The sequence below is a fragment of the Phytophthora cinnamomi genome (assembly GCF_018691715.1).
Source record: "Phytophthora cinnamomi strain GKB4 chromosome Unknown Contig0, whole genome shotgun sequence".
Lineage (NCBI taxonomy): Eukaryota > Oomycota > Peronosporomycetes > Peronosporales > Peronosporaceae > Phytophthora > Phytophthora cinnamomi.
The window spans coordinates 500877-527376 of record NW_027150933.1 but is presented as its reverse complement, the minus strand read 5'-3'; the positions used below and the strand labels follow the sequence as shown (position 1 = coordinate 527376).

The window sequence follows — 26500 nt, the reverse complement described above, 5'->3', positions numbered from 1 at the left end:
GGCGATGGAGATGGCGGGGTTGGAGCTTCGTGAGGGCGGCAGATAATGTTCTAAGGTGAGCGCACATAGGAAAAAGGCAGCTCGTTTGGAGCTGGAGACAGCAGGTGAAATGGCTGGCTTTCAGCGGTGTCCCGAGAAGTGCCTACAACCACTTCCCCGGGCTTGCCACCGCACACATGGGTGATTCAGGTTTCACCGGCCTCGCCACATCTTTCCGATGCTGGAGATGACGTAGGAATTGCAAACATGATATCAGCTACTTTCTTCAGCACTGGAAATCGCTTCGCATTTTTAGATCCCCAATAGGCTTTGGGGGCTCAATTCGCAATACTTATCTCTTAGCGTATTACCCCCCCCCCCGCTCAATCCCCTAAATTTTGAGAATCTCGACAATCAATGTGGCAACAGCAGGAGATGGGATTAGTCTACAACGTAACACCAGCTTACAAACTTGGTCATCTACGTTTCGTCAGCGGCCTTGGTGCAGCCCTCCGTCTCGAGGCGACTACTGCCGCCGTGCTTTTTGCCACACACCCGTGACTGAACCGCGCTACCGCAATTCGGGACAGTACACCGTGGCCCTCCCCGGGTGCGACACAGAGGTCCGCACTCTGAGGTGCGCGGGCGCAGCCGTCCACCTTGCAGCAGATCCCGCCCCCATGAGACCTGCACAGTCCGCGAGACCGCGCTGCGCGCCTGTAGCCGGTCACGCTACACGGATCTCGCCGCGTAGCGTTACCGCCACCATCGCCGTTAGCACTGTTATCGCCGCCGCCAGCCACAAACTCACTCTAGCTGACGCTCAACATTATTCTTACAGTGCGCGCCGAAATTATAGCCGCAATCGAAAAATAATGTTTTATTACTAATTGTTGCACTTTTGGTGCCAAACCGTTGCATGTGATTCGTCTAAAATCGACAGAAAACAGATGCAAAAAAAAGAATTGGAAAAGCTATCAGGGCATCTCCGCCGCGGCTCTAATTTGCTGCTATGACCGCAAATCATTTTTAACTTACAGAAAACCTACTGCCCAGGATATGTTTGCATAGCCGTGCGAACTAGTACCGAGGTTGTGTCCAGGATAAAATAAAGTATGAAGAAAAATAAAAGACGATGTCGTCACGTTGTGATCTGCACTCGTTCCCCTACACGCTTCCTCCTATCTTTGATCGCTCTTTGGCCCTCCCGCTTTTCCCTCGTCTCCCTCATTTCAAGATTTATTCCCTTCCGCAACAGTGGCGCGCCGAAGCTGATCTACAGATGATAATGAGAGCTGCTCGGGTGACGAAATCGAAGAAAATCGCGAAATAGCAACACAGCAAGCTAATGAAATCAGTGAGAACGACTCCGAATGCGACCTAGAAGACGGGGAAGAAGGCAGGGGGTACGTTTGAACGCAAGGCGCTCCGCAGGATCCACGTAGGCTGCGGCGCATGGGAGAACTATCCCTACCGCTTGTGCGAGAAGGCCTGCTCTCACTTGGCTGTGGGAGAAACCGAAAGTGGCACGAAGCGGAACCAACAGTTGTGAGTTTCCAAGCGAGTTAAACTGGTCAGCATGTGCGATATGTCTATGACAACATCCAGTGCAGGCGTAGGTGCTACATCTCTACCCATTGATGACCCGATCGTCGAAGGCCTCCGTCTCATGAGTCTCGCTGGTGGCAAGTACTGGCGCGTTTATGAGTACGTTAGAGACAACAAGGTGACGTGTGGTGTACGTGGCCAACTTCGTGTAACGAATGCTGAATGAGAAAATAACGAGTGCATTTGGGATACAGGTCTGCATTGGTTTCGGTTCAGTCTTGAATGCCCTTTTAAAGCCTACGTAGTAGATGCATGGATATCTCCTCAGCAGACAAGTAGGATAATTCACCTTAACGTCAATACATACCCCGATGTCAAATCAACCCAGACACCATGTACAACCTGGACGCCCTGTCCATCCAGGACACCAACCTGGACACCAACCTGGATGTCTTGACCACCCTCGCCACCGCCCTGGCCACCAGCCTGGACACCAATCTGGATATAATTGACACCAACCTGGACATTGACTGTACAATAGTGTCCCGGTTAGTGTCGGTGGTAAGGTTCATCACAGACACCAGCCAAGATACTATTACCAACACGTATGGTTACAACCTGGACACTTCAATGGACATCAACCGGGTCACTTGTATGCATACACATGACAAAACTACACCTGATTGAGCATACATGTTGGTGTGCACGCACAATACAACACACGGGAGTGCTACGCACTAAGTTGTTGGGTTCGCAGACGTGCTAGATTCTTCATCGCCCGTCCTGGAACCGATTAAACAACCATACGATATTTTTTCATAAAATAGTATCAAATCCAGCTGATAGTGTACAAAAAGTATACGAATATATTTCCCGTACTATATTACCGAAAATTACATCCTGGACGTCAATCATGGTTGGTCCAGGTCGCGTCCTGGACGATCCTGGACGCATCCTGGACACAAGTTCGCAAGGCTATGCTAAACGTCCTGGGCGGCAGTCTCATTTTTTAAATTACGGACAATTTGCTGTCAGCTATCCTTACCGCACGCTCCAAATTAGGACGACAGCAAATAAATTACCGGAGTGGCAGCAAATCTGCTCAGTTTGCTTCCAGGTTTGCTGGCAGGAAGCAACTTGTGTGCCCGAAAGCAACAGCGACATTTTGCATAGTGTTGGCTCAGCTGCATACAACGTTCTAGCGGACAGGGTATTCTAAGATTTCATTTGGCGTTAAAGACCTGAGGAAGAATGTGATGCCGCAACAGAGGATGGCTAGGCAACTACACTACGCGGGTAAGACGTCGTACACCTCGTACGAGAAAAAACGAGGTGTCGAAACGCATAACGGCGACTATGAAGCTTAAAATAATCCAGGTAGCTATTTATTAGAGATTGCAACAAATGTGATTACAGATATTATAGCAAAAAACATTTTGCATTCAGTTTTGCAGCAAGTTAGCTCGACTCAAGTGGTGTGCAGCCACCAAGTCACAAATTCATCGGCCCTCTAGGACAAAACTAGGAGGATACCGGGGTGGACAACTCCAAAACGTGCCGTACTGCGCATTATGACATCACAGACAGTGCATACCCTGCTCCAAAACACAGCCACCTCCTAGTCGAAATAGGTGGACACAACGGACGGAGCTAAAACGGCGAACGAGACTGACACCGACAGCGTCGGTAGACGGAAGCGTGTAGAAGCCGGTTCCACACGAGCTAGTGGCGCGTGGGCGGTTATCCGTGATAATGCCAGCATTATAGGGAATATCAAGTGCCACTGGGCGGATATAACATCAACAAGATGTGCATGTCATATTGCCATCACGGGACTTCACCTATCAAACGATTGTGGCATACAGGTTTGCGATAATAATGCTGCGATTTACATTTTTCAGGAGACGGCCCGTCAGATCGCACTCTTAGCACACAAATTTGACGAACCCTCATCGTGTGCAATGAGGAGGACAATGGTCAAACTGATGCGCGATGGTAGAATGTTTCAGGCTGTACGAATAACATCTCATCAATAAGCATTACCTACTAGCGATTCTAGTCTACAAGTCCGCCGAGTCGCATTGGCAATAGCGGACGAGGAAGGAACAGCGAATCATTCATAAAGCACGCCGCACATATAAATCAGTCTTCGTGAGTGGGATACTGTAACCCTTCCTGATAACGATGCACGTCCGATCTTGGGCAAAACACGATCGGCTATAGTCAATATGATACTAGGCGAACGATAACTAGCATGAGTCGACCTTATCAGTCAGAAAGATCTACATCGCCAAACCATTATGTCAGAGGCCACGGGTACAACTAAATTACTGAGCGGGAACGACTCGAAAAAGCGGTTCTATTGGAGGGCTATATGCCATATATTCCATACGAACGCCCGAAAATATCTTATTGACAGTCGATGCCCCCTCGCTGTTGGGTCTGTCCTAATCACCCGTTGGATACACGATCCCACCGCTGCGGAGTTGGTAGGAGGAACTGTGTAAAAGCAGGGTAACTACTAGATAGTATTTCAAAGGAAGTCAGCGCGATTTGCAATTGGTGGACCCCAGACCAGAATACTACATACCGAACATGGACCATGAATTGGCAGCTGCAACACATTGACCCACGAGCACTAAGTGAAGACAGCTTTTTGGAAAATGGTATATTGAAACCTATGATTGCTGGTGGCTGCGATATCTGAGTCAATGTAAGGAATATGATAGACCTTGTTTGGTCACATATGATGGACTACGGTGGAAATCTCTTTCGGCCGCAATCCCAGCGGAAATCGACCCATCCAGCGAGGCGTTTAGTACTCCAGAACTTTCAACGAGCAGCACAACTCTGTACTACAGCACTTGCTCATTTATGCTGTCACCCAGATAACGCGTGCGGCGTATGGAGTCTTGGAACGCTTCACCCCAAGTATCCGCTTTGCGAAGACGCACTCACAATACGCATACCATTCTGGCTTGTGGATTGACGATCTCTTCAATCACTACTCTCAGCAATGGTGGTTAGTGGTGCAAGCCAAGTACGATACAGTATGTTGAGCCTGGGGCTCGACGGCCAGGTGCCGGCGCTGCGCCAGCCCCGCGGAATGCCAGGTGCGGTACGGTTACCGACTGGGCTTCCCGGGATAGATACACGAGCATTGGACCAGACATAATAAGATTAGGTATATTTAGTTTAAGTATACGAAGGCAAGTGTCGATGTAGTTTACGGTACTACGCTAATGGCTGGTATGGAACCACTAGGGTTAGGGAGACTGCCTCCTCTCTTTGATACAGAGACAGGATACGTGCGATGAAGAACGGAAGCAGCGGATCGGAAGTGAGGACACCGTCCTCGCTTCCGCTTTTGCTTCGGACTGAGCATGTCTGTAAGATAGCATTAGGATAGCGGTAAAGTGGCTAATAAAGACAATTGACAAACAACACAAAAGCGTTCTTTCACTTTAACATGTCAAGTTAAGAGTACAAGTGATCATAAGCAACAGCGCTAGCGGTAATCCGTTCAACCGCCTCATCTTTGCGAGCGACACCAAGCCGTTCGGGGTGTAGAAGGACCTGATCGTTGGGCACCTTCGCCAGAAGAGTGGGACTATGCGACGTGAAGCGCTAGTCAACGGCCTGGTAGAACCAGCGTTCGCCTACGAGGATATGCTGCGGACAAGCTGCGAGATTTCCCGTCCGATGCACACGGACGATGCGGAAGCGCAGAGGCCGTACAAGTGGCAGCTGGCAAATCTCAACGAGCAAGACACCTACATTAGGTCGCTGCTCAACCAGACGCTGCCCAGGTCGTACATGGAGTCGCTGCGCGTCTTGTTCAACGACGAAAGTCTGCCTGTTGCATGGAAGCGACTCGAGACTGTGTCCGGTCAGTCGAATGCACATGCGATGGCCGCAATGATTGCGCGGTTTGATGAGGCTCTGGCAATAGTTTTTGCGTCAGTGGGCGATATCGTCCTGTGTGTCAAAGAGGCGCGTAATCGGATCAACCGTCATTTGCGCGAGGCACTGGACGGCGTGGCGATGATTCCGAACCAGTACATGGCTATCAATGTTCTGGCTTTACTCCCAAGTCAGTACTGGGGAAACCAGGTGGATTACACCAACGGCTGGATAAGGTTGAAGCATTGCTGCGCAATATCTTCACGAACAAGAGCCGCGGCGAAATTGAGGCGATGTAAGCGGTGGTTGTGCCCGAAAATCATGTGAGGGCGTCCCAGCATCTGGGCAAGCGCAAGGCGCGTGGTGTTGAGCGGAAGCGCAAGGATGAGTGCTTCTATTGCGATGGGGGCTACAACCGGGACGGTCTCGCGCACATGAAACGTGACTGCCCCGCGGTGAAAAAGGACAGAAGCTTGACAGTGTATCGCATCAACATCTTCAGGAGCCCCATGCTGCAGAAGCCGGTGCCGGTCGCTTATGTGAAGGGGTCAAAGGCGGCCGCCAAGATAAAGGCCAAGGCGGCGCGCGTCGAAATTCCGGTCGATGCTGTGATGATTCGGCAAATCAAGAGGGCCAAGAAGGTTGCGGTCGCTCAAGTTACAAGCGATGTGCAAGAGACACGACGCAGCGACACGCTGACGCCGGAGCAAGCCAAGGCGGATGTTGATGCGCTCATGGCTGTGTCACCGCTGACACCTCATTCACCGGTCGTTTCGAATACTTCGATGAGTGGCGACGACGACGTGGAAGACGTTGAGTCATCGGTCGTTCCGGCACTTGCTGGAAAGGTCTCGGAGGCTTCCGGCAACATCGAAGTGGCGGCGAAAGCCATTGAAGAGGCGGTAAGATATTTTTACCCTGACGTGTTAGAGCGAAATGTAACCAACATCACCGGTTATGATTGGGTGTTAGATTCAGGCTGCTGTTATGGACTAACCGCGGATGCAACACTGTTTTGAGCAAACGGCCGAGCCAAGCGTTTAGGTTTACATTTGGAGAAGGAACTAAAGTTAGCACTACACATGTTGGCTCCATACAGCTTAATTTGAGTAGTCTGGACAGAATTCGTCCTTTTAAGTTCAATAATATGGCTTTGGTGCCTGAAGCAAAGGCAAACATAGTGAATATTGGCTAAAACAAACAGGCTATCAAATAGTGCAAAGTATAGACGGGAAGTGCAAGTTTGTACTTTGGAAGCATAAGATGGCATTTGTAGCCATTACAGTAAACGGGGTCTACTATGTGCAGGCGCACGCTGAGATGGAGGCAAATAAATTGCTCTGCGGTAAAGGCAAAACCGATTGCACCATTAAAGGAGCCAGCGTACAGACCGATAAAGGCTGCTTTTAGAGAGTGGCATGTAAAATTGGGACACCTCAGCAGAGACAAACTAATAGAGGTAATGAGCGGAAATCTGATACCAGTACTGCCGCGTTTCAGTAAAGCCGCACTGACGAAAGTGTCGTTCGTCTGCCATATATGCACCGGAATGGAATGCGCAGAATAAGTTACAGAAATATGATGGCATCTAGGGACGAGAAACATATCAGCACCATACATATGGATACAAATGGTCCCACGAGGACGTTAGGAGTATACGGAGTCATTGGATCGATCAGATATTTTCTCAGTACCATTGACGACCAAACGTCGTGGCGATGGACATTCGTCCTCCGCAAGAAAACAGAGGTGCAGTTAAAGGTCAAAGAGCAGCTGTTACGGCTGGAAAGAGAGGGAAAGTTCGCGATTCGTCGTATAAGATCCGACAGAGGGAAGGAGTTCGTGAACGCAGCTGTGACAGCATTCTGCACTGATAAAGGAATAACATTTCAGACCTCGAATGTATACAGCCCAGAGGAAAATGGAGCGACTGAGCGAGACCATCAGACTAAGATGAGTAAAGAATGGTGTGCGCTACGTGACGCAGAAATCCCGGATAAATTGTGGCCGGAAGCACTGAAATACATTACGTATGTGCAGAACTGCACGCCAATGAGCCGTATAAAGAACAAAAATCCCTATGAATTCGTTAAAGGAGTGGGTCCAGACCCGAAGACATTCCAGGTATGGGGATGCGTGGGTTTCGCATATGTACCAGCGGTTGTACGAAAGGATAAATAGCTATCCGATCGGGCAATCAAGTGCAGATTCCTAGGAATATCTGAGGATACAAAAGGATACCGGCTGTTTGGTGCTTATAACAGCAAGTTCCCGGTGTCCAGGTCGGTAGCATCCGATACAGAAAACGGCTCGAACATAATTACTCGGTCATTCGGAATAAAACCGGATCAGCTCAGCAAGGAGGGGCTAAAGGAAATCGAAGCACTGGATACATTATCCAATAAAGAGGTGACCAATGTGGAAGTCCCTGTGATTGAACAACCGAAGTAGTCATCAGGAGCAGTGGGAGCTAAACGAAAGAAGAGACAGTCGTCAGTACCTGTGCGAGTTAAGCGCAGATCCATCCGGATCAAAGCCATAAACGCGCAAGGCCCAACCCAACAGGAGGGCACACGGATCATTCCTGAGCTGCACTCGGACTACAAGTGCTTTCAAACTCATATCGATAAGGCAATTGCAGTAGATACAATTGAAAATAGGATCTCAGTTCCCAAAAGTCTCCGGGAGGCACTAACCCGAGAACCCAGGTCACAATGGAGAAAGGCATTGGATTTGGAGTACCCGTCACTACTCGATAATGGAACATGGAAGTTAACTCGGCTGCCCCCTGGTCAGAAGCAGTTACCATACTAGTGGGTATTAGCAGTTAAGTATAATGCTGATGGCACCATTGAGCGGTTTCAGGCTAAACTACGCCAGTGCCCGTCGAAGTTCGCGGTAGTGTAAAGCAACATCGTGTGAAGTAACTGAACTAACCGCTATATTGAAAAAAAATACTGAAATTTGGATTTACGCCAATGTGGATTTAGTACAGGGCAAATTGGTGGTGAGTACTCGAACGGCAGCATGCCGAAGGAGCCGAAGCACACGCTTGCCGCTCGCGCGCACGTCCTTGATACTCACCGAGACGGCGGAGACTGGATGCTAGTAGCGCACCACAATGGTACTTCTCCCACTACTGCGCGTAACATTGCCGAGCGTGGGACACCAGAGCTGAAGAAGAGAGGCGGGGCGCTTGCGTCCACCACCAAGAGCACGCCAGCGATGGAGAGAGCGCTGGTAGACTACCTCGAAGAGAACTGTCAGTATACGCTCTCGCAAATGCGTGATATGCTGTACCTTGACTTTGGCGTCCTCGTCAGCACGTCGCTTATAAGCAAGAAGCTATGCAACAAGCTTTACACCGTAAAACAGGTAAGTACTTCATCGATTGATGCTAAATGGGTTGCCCCGTACTAATCTGTGTTTATACATGTACATGTATTATGCTCTACTGTACGCAGGTTAGAGTCGAGCCAGAAACTTGCCATAACGCAGAGAACATTGAGAAGCGCAGAGTGTTTGGAGAAGCGTTTCTAAAACACGAGCGCGAAGGAGCCTTTATTGTGTACTACGACGAGACCAACTGCAATAGTTATTGTAAACGGTCCCAGGGGCGGGCGCCAATCGGAGCGCGTGCTGTGGGGAAGCTTCCGCCTTCAAACGGCGCTAACCTGCTGCTCCAGTGTGCTGTCGAGCCTGAGGTTGGGCTAGTGCATTATGAGAAAAGGCGTGGAAGCATCAAGATGGAGGTGAATGCTTGCTTTGTGGACTCCATCTATGATGCTGTCAAGCAGCACGATGTGTACAAGGATCACTTCGTGGGAAAAATATAGTGGTTGTCTTAGACAACGCACCTGTCCACAATCAGGCCGAGAATCTCGCCCGCGGTCGATGTGATCTGGTGCTGGTACGGCTGGGTCCCTACTCGCCAATGTACAATCCCATTGAAGGTACGTAAACATATTTTACATCTTATACTCTATGTGCTCTAATAGGCTTTGATTACCTACCGTTGGCAGGCGGCTGCAGCGCCTTGAAAGCACGCACTAAGGCTTACCTTGCGCTCAGCCACAATGAGATGATGAACGTTCCATACGGTCAGAAGACCGGGCTGCGAATGCAGCTACTCGAGAAGGCAGCCGATCAAGCGATGTCATGCATGGATCTTCGCCTGGTCAATAAAATGGCTCGCCACTGTGCGCTGTCCGTGGCGGCCGCCTTCCGCAGCGAGCCCATGGCGTACGGGACTTAACTGTGGGATAAATCTACTTTGGAGTACAAGCCAAAATTTTAGGTTATTTATTTGAAAATTTAATGTCTAAATTGTGGCTCCCATTCCATATTGCTTTACACTACCGCGGACTTGGACGGGCAAAGGTGTAGTGGCACAAGAAGACCACCAGGAGTATGGTGCAACTGTGACGATGCCTATGCGCCAGTGGCACGATTCGAATCGCGTCGTCTTGTACTGGCAAATGGAACAATCCTAGATTGCCATATTCACCAAAATTGATGTGAGTACAGCCTTTCTCAATGCGTCAATGAAGGGTGAACAGCGGGTGTATATGCACCAACCACCGAGGTTCAAGTTGGCAGGTCATGAGGATTTGGTCCGTGAGCTCAAGAAAAGGATATATGGGCTGAAGCAAGCACCTAAGATTTGGTACAAGGTACTCCACACCAACCTCGGTTTTGTCTGATGCAATAAAGAATACTGCACCTATTCCCAAAACGTGGGAGAGAGTTGGATCATTGTAGTGGTATATGTGAACGATCTCACGACCTTGTCAAAGGATATGGAACTGATCAACAAACTCAAACAGGATCTTTCGGGGAGATTTAAGATGAAAGACCTAGGAGACATCCACTACATGTTGAAGATGGAGGTTAGAAGGAACAGAAACAACTGAACCATGACAATCTCACAGCACAAATACATTGATGGACAACTGAAAAAGTTCAATATGGGGCATTATACAGCAGTGAATACACCGTAGCTCAGAGGAGTAGAGCTCGTAGCAGAAACGGAGATGTCAGCTTAGGAAATACAGTGCGCACCAGGCTATATCCACATGGACATTTTTGGCGAAGGCGCCGCCAATTTGCAGAGATTTTCACTGAAAGTTTGTGCCTTAGAAGCGTTTTTTTCGAGCGTTTGATTGGCGCACGTTTCCGCACCCAATTATGCGTCAGTAAAAGTTCAGACATTTTTTTCAAAAACGGTGTGCGACACACAATATGAACATAGATTACAGGTCACCGTAAGAATGCGTAAGTTTTCTCTCAGCCACTCAATTCGCGTTATAAATACGTTTTTTATGGTCTCTGCGCCCTTTAAAACGCATAGCCACATTTCCAATTTCATCAGGATGGCAAGAGGCAAGATATTAACCGACGAAGAGCGAGAAACGATTCGATCGCTTTCAGCTGCTGGGGTGCCCCTCCGGACGATCGCTGAAAGCCTCAAGCGATCCCTGGGTGCGTGCCAAAAGGCTACCAAGTCATCTGCAAGAGCTCAGCCGAAGAAACGTACCGGGACTCCGCCGTCGGTGACCGAGCGCGAGAAGCGAGGGATTGCCAGGGCAGTGTCGGTCCACAAACTCTCTGCGGCCAAGGTCAAGGACAAGCTTCAATTGAGCTGCAGCGTGCGTACGGTTCAGCGCGTCATCAAGAACATCGATTGGCTCTCCTACAAGAAGATTAAGGCTGGTCCTATGCTCTCCAAGCACCACCGCGACGCTCGAGTCAAGTGGGCTGAAGAGATGGGGATGATGGACGACCTGGAGTGGTGCCATGTCGTCTTTAGTGACGAAAAGAAGTGGAACTTGGATGATCCTGACGGCATGCGCTACCAGTGGGTGGACACACGCCGCCCTGAGCCGCTCAATGTCCGTCGCCATACCGGTGGTGGATCTGTCATGGTTTGGGGCGGCTTTGTGGGAGGGAAGAAGACTCAACTGAAGGTTCTAATCGGTCGCCAAGACTCCGCCAAGTACATCGCAACGCTGCAGACGCATTTGCAACCGCTGATTGACAAGGAGACGCAAATATTTCAGCAGGATAACGCCTCGTGCCACAAGTCCCTCGTCACGATGGAGTGGCTTCAAGGCCAAAATCTGCGCGTTTTGGACTGGCCTGCGCTGTCTCCAGACCTCAATCCAATCGAAAACGTCTGGGGGATCATGACACAGCACGTTTACGCTAGAGGACGCCAGTACAACTCGGTGGAGGAGCTGAAGAAGGCAATTTTGAAGGCATGGGACCTGGTGTCCCCTGAAACGTTGGAAGGATTGGTGCTATCGATGCGAAAACGTTGTATTAAGGTGCTAACAAACCATGGAGGATATATTTCCTATTAGCAACGTGGTAGAGTGGCGTAGGAACGTTTAATACGAATCTTCCCCGGGCCTTTAATCTATGTTCATATTGTGTGTCGCACACCGTTTTTGAAAAAAAATGTCTGAACTTTTACTGACGCATAATTGGGTGCGGAAACGTGCGCCAATCAAACGCTCGGAAAAAACGCTTCTAAGGCGCAAACTTTCAGTGAAAATCTCTGCAAATTGGCGGCGTCTCCGCCAAAAATGTCCATGTTCATATAGCCTTTAGAGGGCTAGTCGGATCATTGCAACATCTGGTAAGAGGAACAAGACCAGACATTGCGAATGCAGTAAGCGAATTGAGTAAATTCCTGTTACAATAAGACCCACTGGGAGACAGCGAGGAGAGTGCTCAAATACTTGAGAGGGACGTCGACGTACGGTCTCCTTCTTGATGGGAATTCGAGAGCGGTGACGTATGAAGTGTACACTAGAGAACTAGTAGAAGAGGGAAGGCTGAATATCCATTACTGCCCTATGGAGGACATGACAGCAGATATTCTGACAAAGGCACTACCGGCAACACAGTTTGCTAAGCCCAGGGAGCTGATAGGGGTGAAAACTCTTAAGCCTACTCACGACACTTAGTGGGAGTGTTGAGACTGGGACTCGACGGCTTGGCGCCGGCGCTGCGCCAGGCCCGCGTAATGCCAGGTGTGGTACGGAAACCGACTGGGCTTCCCGGGATGGGTACGCGAGCACCGGGTCAGACATAATAAGATTAGGTATATTTAGTTTAAGTACCGTACTTTCGTAATTGTCGGCGACATACAAGGGATAGGGTTAGGTATAGATCTGCTATGATTTATTCAACCTCTCCATCCGATTTATTTAGATGATCGTTATTAAACATTCGGGAGATTGAAATGCTAATAGTATTAATCTCAATCTTCTACAGAGTCGGAATCGCTCCAACTGTAGTTGTTGTTGGCTATGTCGTCGTCGGACGTCAACTCTTCTTCGGCAATTCTGTGGCGCTCTAATTCTTTAACCAGGTGATCCGTATCGACGTGCAGCTCGTCGTCTTGTTTTGGAGAACGAGTGTCCGTAAGAAGGCCAGCATGGGCGAATACACTAGGGAATATGGTACCAATCAAACTCAAAGAGGTTATTACCTGTTTGATTGGCGTTAAATACCTGAACGCAGTTACGCTCGAAGATTGTCTGCAGCACATCCGCTCGGAATTTTTCAGCGGCTTCAATCGCGTCCTCTGGTGTTGTTTGTCCTTGCCGCGTTCGTGCACGGAGGGGAAAGTCGATGCCGGCGCATAAACAACCTCATCCAAGTGGATGTTGCAGTAAATTGATCTTCGCCGAGGTCGCATTCATCAGTAACTTCATTCGCGTTCAACTCGAGCATTGTGCGAGAGACTGGAGCGCCATCCATTCGCAAACAATTGATCCATTGTACAATTTCTTCCTCGGCTAACGGGGTTAGAACCGTACCTACACCGCGCTCACGTAAGTTAAGATGGCTGGCCCTTCCGGTCTCACAGGCCAGCTCAATAGTCGCCTTATTAGCTCTCCACTTGCTTATAAGCTGTTGTTTGGCCCTACGCTGTCGTCCCGCCAAGTCTGGGTAAAATTGATCCAAAGCTTCGCCGGTTGTGTATCGTGCTGACAAGTACTCTAGTAGCATGCTATTATGACAGTAGTCTACTGCTACCCACTTGTACTTCTTTATCTGCTTCCGTTTTCCCTTGATGCATGGCCTCCCCATCCGTAGAGCTGCTGTTGATAACTGGCACCGACCATTTAGACTGAACCAAAGCTAAAATTAGCAGCTGTCATATGGTCTATTTCTATACATGTGATTGGTCCATTGGCCTTGTCGCCAAGGATTAAACGTCGCCAACAACTACGTCAGTATGGTATACGAAGGCAAGTGTCGATGCAGTCTACGGTACTACACCAATGGCTGGTATGGAGCCATTAGAGTTAGAGAGACTGCCCCCTCTCTTTAATACAGAGGCAGGATTTGTGCGAGGAAGAACGGAAGCAGCGGATCGGAAGCGAGGAAACCGTCCTCGCTTCCGCTTTTGCTTCGGATTGAGCATGTCTGTAAGATAGCATAGTAAAAAATGCGATTCTGTCATGTATCTTGTTAAAGTGAAAGAACGCTTTTGTTTTGTTTGCCAATTGTCTTTATTAGCCACTTTACCGCTATCCTAAAGACAATTGGCAAACAAAACAAAAGCGTTCTTTCACTTTAACAAGATACATGACAGAATCGCATTTTTTATTGTATGTTATGGCGAGTCCGAAGGATTCAAAGCAGCTACATCGCTTGGTGTTGGCGGGTATATCCATATTCCAGCAAAAGGCATTCGAATGCGTACAGAGCTATCCGTACGCCAAATGGACGCATATTCACGAAGAGCGTTCACGACTAGAAACCCCAGACCTATCTGGATAGGTCGTCAAGCTTACCATTATGCACGAAAAGCACATTACATTTTCGCGCGTTTGGTCGCAAAGTATAACTACTAGGACCACAACGGAATTGCTATGCTCCGAGTACAGGGGGGGGCATATCATGATGATCGAGCAAACCTGATATCGTGGACAAATGATAGCACATCTGGTATGGTTGATGAGGGCCTCGCGATCAACCGAGGGTGGATCCGCCGCCGTCACGGGTCCATTAACGAAGCTCCGATCGAGCGGAGAATGTGACCCTCAGCGTCCGTAGGAGCCAGGACGTGGCCACGGTCGCTGTCTCACATGTCCAAAAGAACAGCACAACTACATGACGCAATATTACAAGCCATTTGGCCAGCAAACCGAACGCATTGGGTCAATACATGTGAAGAAAATGTCGTAGCAATGGAGCCGAGTGACCACACCGAGCTATGGACGACAATCAACACGCAGGTCAAGACGAGCAGAACATTACATGCACAAAAACTTCAGTCACGGACACCGCATTAGATCGGCACACTGGAGCACTTCGCCGCCGATCGATGGCCTGGCACCACCAACGATCCCTTCGTCAAGCAGATGCAAACTCGGTGTGTCTGGTGACCAGTCTGGTGATCAGCAACGCGGTCCCTTATCCGGACTCGACATGCCGATGTAGCATGCTGTTCACGCTCCGGACCAGCTATGACAACGAAAACCCGCTATATATCCAGTTAGTCTCGATTAGCAACTCGCGCATGCATGACATTAGATATTGAGTAGGCTAGGAGAGACGGTCGTATCTACCGACCATCGACCACGCAGATGATCGATACCACGTTCAGGGGTGGATGCAGCGCTCCCCCCGCGTGCAACTGCCTTTGACAGATAAAAATCAAAATCAAAATATAATAGGAATATATCGAGGGCAAGTCGGATATCATTCGCAAGAAGAAATAATCGATTTTGTTTTAATGCGTAATCAAATATTTACCCAGCTACACACTTGACGCGAAGCGGCTCCTCAGAAATTGCCCAAGCGCCTATCCGGTAACCCTGCCTGCGATGGGTCCGGAAAAAAACATGCGACGCTGGAGATCGTCAGCCATGGCGGAGAGCAGGGGCACACACAAGCTGAGAGCCCAAGCCGGTGGAGGTGAAGTGCGGAATGAGGCTGCCCGAGAACGCTCGATGATGGAGCATACTGAACCCAAGTCATCTCCAGAATCCCCAGTTTCACGACTCCAGACGAAGAAAACTCCGAACGCCGATGCCGATCTCCCGACGGAGCGACCACATGCGACCAGTCGCCGCCTGATTTGAACCCAGAAAGTCCGGAGATGTACCCAGAAAGCCCTTCCAAGTATCAAGTATAGTCCATCCAAGATGTTAACGACCGACCAAGACGACCGACCATGATATGTTATGCACCGACCAGATTCCTGCCCGTTCCATGACCCGCTCGACGTGCGATGTGATTACGCCATGCCCGACCATAGTGAATTCAAGATAAAATGTCTGCTTCCGGAGAGATTGTAGGTAAACACGCGTAACAGACTATATAATCAGAGAGTTCAATTTGCCAACAAGAGCGCAAGTGCTGCGGAGTCCTTAGGGGCGAAGTGGTGCTGTCAAGCAGTGAGAGGAACAAGCCTTGCCCGGATGAACCAACCCTGCCGGCTGCCCTAAGCTGCGCGGCCTGTCGTGACCGCGATTTCCGCCGTGGAACTCTCCCAAAGGCTAAGACCAAGTTAGGCGGTGATCGGGCGACGAGCTCCTGAAGTGACCTGTCCTATTTCATATTCCAGTTGTTGGTTCTCCTTCTGGAAGCCGCATATTTCATATTAACTGCGTTTCTAGGAGGTTGTGTGTAGTCACCCCTGGATCCAATCGATTGACTACTTTGTGCTAGGACTGTATATTGTTTGACTGAAGGTTGTCCCCCTTTTGGAGTTCAACTTTCTCAACGTCTTTTGCTTGGAGTTAATTATCTCCTTGTGGGAGCTGGTGGTCGTGAGTGAAGGGCGCTTCCGGATTTGACCAGTGATCCGGAAGAAACTCAAGTAGACTGGTGTACGGACCCCCCCCCCCCCCCCCCCCCGCTCAAGGGTCCAAAAGAATAGGGAGCGGCTGTATATTTGCATATTAACTCTCTGTATTTTTGGTTGTCTAGGAAGGCTTACCTGTGATTTCACCCCCTGTCGTGGAGACTTACTGTTTGCAGTAACGTAAGCGCTCTACACTCCTGGCCTCTTCATAGTGAAAACAACTCAACCGGTGAATTCCGTCCCACCGAAGGTAAACGACACCTGCAGGGATTCACAAGATCACACGCCAACCTCGTTCTTTGCGGCACCAGTGCTGCTTCCGAGGTCTGACCCCATTGGGAAATCCGGAAGGAGGAGTATTTTCTCCGGAAGGGCAGCCCCGTGACTACGTGCTATACACCTGGGCGGCAAAAGGCGCTCACCCGCCTCGCCACACACTACAGGGTCTAAAATTCCATTGGAAGTCATGACAGGTCTTGACAGTTATGTTTAATACATGTACAAACAGCAAGTGTAAAGGATATGCAATAAGCCGGAAAAATCGCCCGAGTATTCTGGCATCTGTTGACCAATTGAGCAAAACCGACAGCACTAGAACGTTTAACAGACTCCTACAAAGATACAAGATACTATAAGGCTGTCAACTTCAACTAACAATTCTAGGATTCTACAACCCTTTCAAAAACCTCGTTTTTATACTAAATCAAGATAGTACGTGTCTCCACCGAATTTTGTCATCCTAGTTAGTTCTCGTTTGTCTGGGTGCTACAATAGACGTCACACTAGCTATTAAATCGATTTAGCTCATTTGTTACCTTCGTAACAGCTTTCCAAGAGTTTGTTGCCTATCTTACCGATAGCTTACCAAGTGCGACTATAATTTTGACCCAACCCACAATCGGTTTTCCATCCATTGCAAAAAAAGAAAAAAAGACGTTGACAGCTTTTCTAATTCTGTTTTCTGCATATATTTTCTGTCGATTTTAGACGAATCACATGCACCGGTTTGACGTCAAAAACGCAACGATTGGTTAAACTTGATTTTTCGAGTGCTATAATTTCGGCGTGCACTGTACGTAGCCAGAATTTGTATACGTTTCTTATGCTCGTACCTAGTCGAAATAGTTATGTAATATACTAGTGGATCCCACTCAGCAGAATGGAGACTGCCAATAGCCCCCAGTCGGAGCATGCGAGCGAGGTGGAGGCCGTGAACAATAGCGTAAGTAGTTTAGCAGCACCGAACGATCGTATCCGGTCAATGGGTATCCCTCCTCATGTAGTACTTGAAAATCAAACTGAACAACAACTTCAGAAGCTGACGCTTTCTGTAAACGCTCTTGGACTATCGTTTGCGCATCTGCGAGGGATGCATTGAATTCACAAATGCCAAAGATGACACCTGGATCACTCGACGCTTGTATATCTCGCGCCCTCGCTAATTATGGAGTTATGGGTCTAGTGCAGTCTGTGGCGAGGTTAGCAGGAAAATTCCGAACCCGCCAGTCGGCTTCGACTACGCCGGACTTCAAGTGGACTGGCTCGCTCCTGGTGAAATGTCCCGGCTAGGTCTGCGTCTTGGGCGTATTCCGCTCAGAATCTGAGCTAAGCCGGCACGCAGCCGAGACCCGGGGTGCTTGACTTTGACCACCCGGGATCTGAGCCCAGCGTTCGCTGTGATCATGTAGTCTGGGCTGAGAGTGCTGAATCTGAGCTGGAAGTAGGGATCCCGGAGTCTGGGCCAGCTCCCGCTTTGGCCAAGGAGTCTATGGAGTCTCAGCCGAGAGTCTGAGATCTGGGCGAAGTCTAGGGTCTGAGCGAGTTGGCTCAGAGGGGTCTGGGAAAAGTCGACTTGAAAGTTTCATTCATTCACTTCATATCAGCCGTACCACACTTAGGCACCCCCTTTGTGGGTATAAATGCCTCACCCGCAGTGACCAATTGGCATCGTCGTGGACGTCTACGTGGCTGGCTTGATCTCGGTCGTGGTGGATACAATGATCTACCCAGCACGAAGAGTTGCCCAAGTCAGTATTTGAAGGTTTACATCTCACCATTGCTCAAGGTGTACCCAGAGGGAAATTGCTCCATCACTTGATAAGTGTTAGTTTTTACATGTGTTAAATTCAATCAGAGTTCGATTTGCCCCCAAAGACGCAGGTGGTGCTTCCGCAGGGTCCAAAGAGATCATCCGACCAAATTCAGCTCCACATACCAACTCAGTTGCTATTCCTACTGAGTGGCAGCGGTGGGGTTTTTTCATATTGCTACGTACTGGGGTGCTTGTATGCCCAGTGTCGTATTTCGTGTTTTCGGACGGAAGGTGATTCGCCCTGAGGTTTCAGGCAGAGCAGCACCTGGGATAGTGGTTTCCAGGGCTGCTGGCGAATCCGTGTGGCGCGAATAGTCTGGGATAGTGGTTCCCAGCTTCACCGTTTCGCCTACATCAAGGCGTGGTGCGCGGAAGTCCCAGGGTGCAGAGCGAGAACCCTGGATCAAGACAGGCTCAAGCCGAGCCAACTCTCGGGGCCACTCTGGTCTGAGGGGCGAGCGAAGACCGTTGTGTGGCTCTCCGTCTGAGCCGCCGGAGGAAGTTTTGTGACTGGAAGCGACTCGGGGCCGGAGTCGCTGAGCAAGGAGGAGGTTGTTAAGACCCAGAGTCCAAGGGCCTGAGAAGAGAGGTGGACTAAGTGTGTGTGGAGTGGACATGTTTATATTCAAGAAAACGGAACACAGCGAACTTCACACATGCGCACAAGGGCCTTCCAAGCGAGGAGCAAGCTTTGGGGTAACTGGGAATGTTCGAGTTCGAAGGCAGATGGTGTGGCCGACGCAAGTCTGGGTCCACAGCGTAGCCTTAGGAAAAACCAAGACAGGAGATTGCAAGAGTGAGGAACACTCGCTTCAACCAGCCTGGGACCTGAGATCTGATCTCAGATTCTGGTTGAGTGATCTGAGATCAAGGTCTACCCTCGCGGCTATTCTCTGATTTTGGAGCCCGCATCGACACGCTGTGTATCGCGCTGCTCTACGTCAGCACGTGTGTGAACCCGTGCTGTCTTACGGCCAATCCCGGGCCAAGCTGCTGGGCATCCGGTCCAGCTCATCTTGTAAGCGCCTGTATCGCGTGCTGGTGGACTTTCCGGAGGGGATCACGACCGCGGCCTAGGTCGTCATTGTGGTCAACATCAATGTCCCGCCCGGAGCCAACCTGGAGGTGTTCCCGCGCTTGCACGACAAGAAGTTGGGCGTGCTGTACCTGTCCATGGGACCCAAGGCGTTCAATACTACTGCGAGAAGGGACGTAGAGCGAGTACGAAGGGTGTTAGTGTAGCTAAACCGCTTGGTGCACAAAGACAACATCGCTCTGGTCATTGAAGCCCTCGTTGAGATGAGCCGTTGTCTACTGCGTGATGAATTTCAACGTCCCAATTTTATTGTCGCTGGAGGATGTGACCTGCTCAGCACCGAGAACAAAGAACACCTAGTTGAGCTACTGAATAAGACTGCGAAACATGGTCTTGGCTGCCACGTGGAGTTCCGTACGCTGTTTCAAACCCCGGTAAGCTCGAGCTGCTGCGCAAAGCCCACGCTATCCTGTACACAACCGACCGCGAGCACTTTGATACCGTCACCGTTGAGGCCGTGGCCTGAGGTACCCGGTTGTGGCTGCGGGCTCTGGTGGTTATCCGACATCTATCATGAACAGAGAAACGGGTTTCGTGAGCCAAAAGACGCCGGCGGCCTTTACTGAAGCCATATCGGAGCTTTGCGGACCAAGCAGGGTCGAGGTGGGCGCTTGCGGTAGATGCTGTGCTCAGAAACCGTTCGCTCAAGAACCTATGGCGATACCCAGCTCGGGCAGGTGAACGAGGCCGAGCGCGACTGTATCCAGAGCTACACCGACGCCATGTAGATTCCGTATCTAACGTACATCACAGCAAGTGAGACACGGCTATTGTGGAGACACTGTTAGACGCCTGTAAATTTAATAATCTTCATCTACCCTTTCAGGACAAACCTGAAGACGTGCGAGATCAATCTCTTTTTTTGTTTGCTGTACCGTAATTGATGTAGACACACGCAAGCCTTTCTACCTTTTCTAACGATAGCCAGTTCCGCCACTTTGAGTGATTATGATCAAAGATAATCAAGGTTCTTTAGCACGAGGCTGAAAAGGGTTTCCCCGAAAGCCACCAATTGCTTACTGGCCCGGTCGCTGACGTGGCTAAATCCGCCATTCTGATTGGCTGGGATTGTCCCCGGGCCCGGCTGTGCACCGTGCGACAAGCGCAGAACCGGAATCCGACTGTGTTCCGCGGAACGAAGTGCGAAGAAACATAGCATGGGCCCTTTAGGCTTGGAAGACCGCGTTGAGACGAGAAACCCTGAGCGAGGATCTCCGTCCAAGCCGCCCCCGTCCTTAAGCGAGTTGACACAAAGATGAACGTCGAAAACGCCTCCACGAACGTATCATGTATGGTGTCCCGCCTCGCCTAGGTTTGAATGCACACAGATTTCGTGCGCCCGGAGCCCAGAGATTCCCGTGAAGACAAGTACACAGTGCCCAGACCGCTGGCCACACGAGACAAGCCCAGACAAGCGTCACGCTACAGAGTGGAGTCATCCTACCTTTGACCGCAGAGCCTCAGGCAAGACAGAGCCCCTGAGTGGAAGTTACCCCTGAACGCAGATCTCGGATACACTTTCGTTGAAGGACGGCTGACTATGAAACTCAGTATAAAGTATGTGAAACCTTGCCCGCAGTTGTGTACGAGGCCCCCGAGAAGCCAGTCATACGCACCTTGCAGTTGTGCAAGATCCAGCCCAGAAGTGTCGACGTCAACAGCTGGCCGGTATAATCAAGCCGAGATGGATATAATCAAGTCAAGGCAAAAACGGTTGGTATATTCAAGTCAAGACAACTACCCCAAGTATAATCAAGGCAAGCTTTTCGCCAGACGCACGACGATGAACATAGAATAACACCAAAGAAGGATACCTTTACATACCCCTAGCGAGAATCTAGCAGATAACAAACAGAGAGTTCGTTTTACCCCCCTTTTGCGCAAGTGGAAGCAAGTGCCAGCCAGGAATCGGGTCCGCTGATCACCAAGGACAAGGTCAGCGCGGAGCTCCCCACACACTCAAGTCCAGTTACGTGGGGATCGGTGGCTCCGGCGCCTAAGTGATCCGCGTATTCCATATCCCAGTTGGACCCACTGCGTGTAGGTAAGAGTGGTTACCCATTTCATGTTCACAAGGTTATCTCGGGTGGTTAGTTAGCAGTCACCCCCGGGAATAGTTTGATCGACTGCGTGCAAGGAGCGATTGTATTTGGTTTGTGTATATCTCTCTTCGGAGAGCGGCGCGCGTGAAGGAAGATTGTTTCAGGTTGACCAGTGCCTGGAACGTCGATAGTTGACTGGCGTGCGGCCCACCGCCCGAGGGTCTAAGAATAAGTGGCGGCTATTTGTTTGTGTATAACTCTGTATTTGTATTGGTTATCTGGAAGGGTGTATATTCTGGGGTTCTAACTCGTGGTAGCAACCCTGGTTCCTGCACTGCTTCGACCTCCCGACCATTTGGAAAGTGCGTTCAAGTCAGTGACGCCCGACTGGTTAAGGCCTCCAAATCACCAAACAACTCACCCGGTGACCGATTCAGCCCCCCCCCCCCCCCCCCCCCCCCCCCCGAAGATAAACGACACCGACAGGGACTCACAAGGTGACAACGCCACCCTCGTCCGCGGTCCCCCGTAACCTGCGTTTAAGGCTTATGGGACTGCGCTCAAGGGTTTACCTGTCCACAACTGTTGGCTACCAGGAAATCACAAAATATTATATTAGTTTTCGCTGTATATCAAAATAAAATATGATAGAGAATTACTATTTGATAAAATAGATTATTTCATTGATAAATATTAATATATTGTTTTGAATATTTATTTTTCGGGATCCCTCTTATCGAAAGGGGCGTGCAGGAGTGCAAATTCGCGGCTGCGACCCGAACCAGGTAGCTACCTCCTATCGCACTAACGGATTGGACGAGTGCTAGCATGTCAAATATGCAACTTAGTTACTGGCGGGGGCGGAATACCATGGCCGCCCCTATCTCCAAACGTGCTACTCGATAGTTGCCGTTGAAGCAGTCTCTGTGGCATCCAATCAGCGCTGCTTACGTCGGAGCGTGCTGATTGGCGAAAAAAGCGTCCGAGGTGGCAGACCGCGATTGGGCTGCGAAGCGCACGGAGGACAACGCCCCCAGCAAAGGATACCCCTGCTAGCAGCACGTAATCGCGCTACTAACCGGCTGCGTGCCTTCACCACGAGCCCGAGCGTCTAGAAGCTTCGGGCGTGGCGCATCTGATTACCTAGCCGTGTGGACTGATATCCTGCATGGCGCATGCGTTACGGTAGGTTCGCAACCCAGCGGGCCAATCAGCGCGCTCGGAACCGTCTTGGGTGACAAACCCGTCGAAAGAAACGAAACACAAGAGAAGCAGCTCCAAGCCTCGAGCAGCAAGCAGCGCTACCTGGATCGCGCACCCCGGACACACCTCCCCACACACAGCACCGACGCAAGCGAGCGACCACCATGACGGCCCACGTGGACACCAACAAGAACGTCAACTGGATGGACTCGCGCGGCTTCTGGACCTTCTACATCCTGCTGCTGGCCTCGCTGTACATGGCGATGCCCATCGTCTTCCCCACACACGGCGACGCGCTCACGGCGGTCAACGTCATCCACGGCGTGGTACGTTTGCCTGGTCTCTCTCGAGTCAGCAGCGCAGCAGGAGGCGAGGGCTGGTATCCTTCTGAGCCCACAGGGGGAGCCCTGCGCTGCGCTGCGCTGCACTGCTCTTGCATTGCGTTAGATGAAGCTGTCGCTGTACTGATATGATTGCTCCTGCTGCAGGTCTCATTCGGCATCATGCACTGGATCAAGGGCTCGCCCGATGACAACTCGATGGGCGACTACCGCGAGCTCACGTTCTACGAGCAGATCGACCAGGGCCACCCGTGGACCAACACGAAGAAGTTCCTCATGATGATCCCCACCTTCCTGTTCCTGGCCGCCTCGGTCGCCACGGACTACGACACGCGCCACCTGCTCATCAATTTCCCCATCTGGGCGACGCTCATCCTGGCCAAGCTGCCGGAGCTCGACCGCGTGCGGATCTTCGGCATCAACTCCACGGTTGGCATCGACGACCACAAGAAGAACTAAGCGAGCGAGCGTGTCTCACGGCCAGGCAGCACGCGAGGAGCGCAGCACGAGCTGCTGCCTTGTGCACCGAGGCGGCGCCACGTCAGCAGCGACGACCCCAATTCGTTTGTGAGTCAGCGCCACGGACAGCGTGATCGATTTAGCTAGAGGACGGACTGAACTGGCGTCCTCTTGAAGTTTGATTTGCTACGTATGCCTTGCTGCGTTGCTGTGTGCTCGCAGTGGCGGCCATTAAACAAGATTGTTATGATCTCGTTGTCTTTTGCCGTGATGATAAAGTTTTGCAGAAACGGAAACAAGCTTGGTCATGAAAAAAATCCTTAGAGCGGCTGTACTTATCCAAAACCACACAGCTCACATTACATCTACCGTCGCTCTTCCGCCTGACACGCAGTGGTAGCTTTCTTTTTCTTCTCTCATTCTCCACCCACGCGTCCAAGTGAACTGCGGTCGGAACGAAGGATCTCGATCGGTCACGATGAATGGCGATCGCATTGACGTTAAAAGCTGCAGGATCCAATAGTCAGTAGTTAGCTGTGAGGGCTCTAGCAGCATCCGCTCTTCGACTTGGACGCCTGGGGCGGGGTGATAGGGAACGCCTCGCGCTCCGGCTGAGGTGGGTTCTTAGGCAGCCGCTTGGCAATGGCAACGAATAGATCCTTCACGTTCACTGCGGTCTTTGCAGAAGTCTCCATGTGCAGGATGTCGTTGTCCTCCGCGTACTGGTGCGCCTCTTCGAACTCCACCTTGCGGCGGGCCTCGAGATCGGCCTTGTTACCAGCAAGAGCAATAACCACATTGGGGTCTCCGCGGCGCTGCAGCTCCTTGACCCAGGACTTGGCACCGGTGAACGAGTCCTAAAAGCACAATCGACAACCATCAGCAAGGCTCTGCGACAGTTGCCCACTCACTGCAGGAAGACCACCAGCTCACTCCGTACCTTGTTGGTCACGTCGTACACGACGATAGCCGCCGCAGCTCCACGGTAGTACATCGGCGCCAAACTGCGGTATCGCTCTGCGCTCGACGAGAAACGTAGCAATAATGTTAGCGCAAAATTCTCACTCACCCAGCCTCACCGACAGGAGCAAGGGTTTGCGCGGCAACAAGGCGAAGGAAGACCCACCCTGTCCTGCGGTATCCCAGATCTCAAACTTGACCGTCAATCCGTCCTCGAGACCGACTGTCTGTGTAAGAAAAGCAGCTACAATATCATCAACCGACGCACGAGGAGAAGAGCAACAATAAACGCCGTTAGGAAACTGCACCCCCACAGCAGCATTAGTGCAGCCACACACAAGTCTTCCACACAGCGTCCGGCACAGGATCCCGCTCTAGCGAGAGCGACACCGCGACCTACCTCCAATGGTGGGCTCCTGGAACTCGAAGAACTCGTCGCGCACGAACCGCACGACCAGACAGGACTTGCCCACGGCTGTGTCGCCCAGCAGCACCAGCTTGAAATGGCACGTCTTGCCCTGAGACATCCTGGTGGCTCCTTCTCCTTAATAAAAGCGCTTGCTTGCTTGCTCGGCTGGCTCGAAGAACCCTCGGGATACTCCTTCTCGCTCGCTCGCTCGCTCGACTCGTCGACGATCGACGCTGCTAGATGACTCGCTGTGGCGCGCTGCGTCCTGCCGGCTCTGCGGCTGGTTGGCTGGCTGGGGCGTGGCTTGGCTGCGCGGGTGAAGACTGGGAGTCGCCTCCTGCTTCCTTCTCGCTTTGTTTCTTTTTCTCGCACACGCGGTACTGACGGCGTCTTTGTATGGGAATCCCCCACCCCCGCCCGAAGCTGAGATGGGAGAAATTCGGACCTGCCACATCTAATACGCACTGGATTCCGGAGGTAATCAACCCCGGTACCAGCCGACTGGTACACATGGCTTCAACCACTACGGAGGACAAGGAGGAGCCATAGCGAACACAAAAATGTCTGGCTGTATTGGTGCAATGAGTCTGGCGCTCGCATTATGCTGGCGCGTATAGGCTGTTTGGGATCGCTGAGTTGGTCCACCGCAGTCGTCCTACGGAATGGGCTTGATCTGAACGAAGCAGGCAGCGAAAGCGCGACGTGAGAAACCAGCTGCGAGAAACTCGGCGGCTCATATGGCTGCAGCAGAGCAAACGATAAGACCCAACCTACCTTGAAGTGCAGCGTGATGAGCGAAAACACCAGACACTTGAGGTCCTGCACCAGGTAGTACAGCACGCGCAGACCCTCCGGATCCTTGCTGTCCTGCACGTCCAGAAGCGAGCCGATTTTCGCACACTGCACCGATTTTTTCGAAAGAGGAAAACCATCACATCCATCAGAGGGCCGCACACATGTATCCATTGTATCGCTTTGAAGAGACGCACCGTGAAGGAAATGTGGTCGTCGCCCAGCACGACCTCCAGCTCCTGCCGTCCGACGCGGTCCGGCTCGGGCCACTCCTTGTCGTCTTCTCTGTAGGGTTACAGCAGCACGGTAACACATGAGCATTATGCCCTTCAGTGTTCTCCAGCCGTCGACAAACAATTCCACCACGTACTTTGTGATTTCGCTATCGCTAATGATCCGCTTGACCTCGTCGATGACCGACTGGGACACCGTCACTTCACGAAGCAATACAAACCAGCGCCACATTAGTCTTTGCACGAATAGCTACGGCACCACCACCTACTCGATGTATTCAAAGTAGGGGCCCACCTTCTTTGCGGATCATCGAGTCCTTCTTGTAGTTGGAGTTGTTGGCGTAACGGAGCTTCCCGTCCGCGCGGAACTCGAACTCCATGAACTCATGGCCGAACTTGCCGCGGTGGCCGACGCTGCAGGGCGCGGAAAAGGGATTAAAGGGCAGAATATGTCAGCTACCAGCACGTCAACACGCTTCAATGCATATCCGCCTCCTGCACGCACTAGTAGCGCACGTAGAAGTCGTCGTCGCGGGGCATCCTCTCGCTTCCTGCCTCTTTGCTGATGTAAAAGGCTGCGTCCAATATCAGCCAATGAATGGCATATGAAGG

General features: G+C 51.0%; 4 protein-coding genes across 4 annotated transcripts; 2 read left to right on the top strand and 2 right to left on the bottom strand.

Moving 5' to 3' along the window:
* Positions 1-5139: 5139 nt before the first annotated feature.
* IUM83_01806 (uncharacterized protein) lies at positions 5140-6426 on the top strand (the record flags this gene model as incomplete). The annotated part of the gene is made up of 3 exons (XM_067925686.1): positions 5140-5640; positions 5769-6332; positions 6403-6426. 3 exons carry the CDS (start codon positions 5140-5142, stop codon positions 6424-6426), a joined length of 1089 nt encoding a protein of 362 aa, XP_067800767.1.
* Positions 6427-22858: 16432 nt separating this feature from the next.
* Positions 22859-23494, top strand: IUM83_01805 (ORM1-like protein; the record flags this gene model as incomplete). The annotated part of the gene is made up of 2 exons (XM_067925685.1): positions 22859-23020; positions 23183-23494. The coding sequence occupies 2 exons, from the start codon at positions 22859-22861 to the stop codon at positions 23492-23494; spliced, it is 474 nt and encodes a 157-aa protein (XP_067800765.1).
* A 545-nt stretch (positions 23495-24039) lies between these two features.
* Positions 24040-24981, bottom strand: IUM83_01804 (putative Rab5 family GTPase; the record flags this gene model as incomplete). Its single annotated transcript, XM_067925684.1, has 4 exons — positions 24040-24351; positions 24435-24511; positions 24621-24698; positions 24855-24981. 4 exons carry the CDS (start codon positions 24979-24981, stop codon positions 24040-24042), a joined length of 594 nt encoding a protein of 197 aa, XP_067800939.1.
* Positions 24982-25518: 537 nt separating this feature from the next.
* Positions 25519-26428, bottom strand: IUM83_01803 (mago nashi-like protein; the record flags this gene model as incomplete). Its single annotated transcript, XM_067925683.1, has 6 exons — positions 25519-25536; positions 25638-25763; positions 25853-25940; positions 26026-26089; positions 26184-26302; positions 26394-26428. 6 exons carry the CDS (start codon positions 26426-26428, stop codon positions 25519-25521), a joined length of 450 nt encoding a protein of 149 aa, XP_067800770.1.
* Positions 26429-26500: the final 72 nt, after the last annotated feature.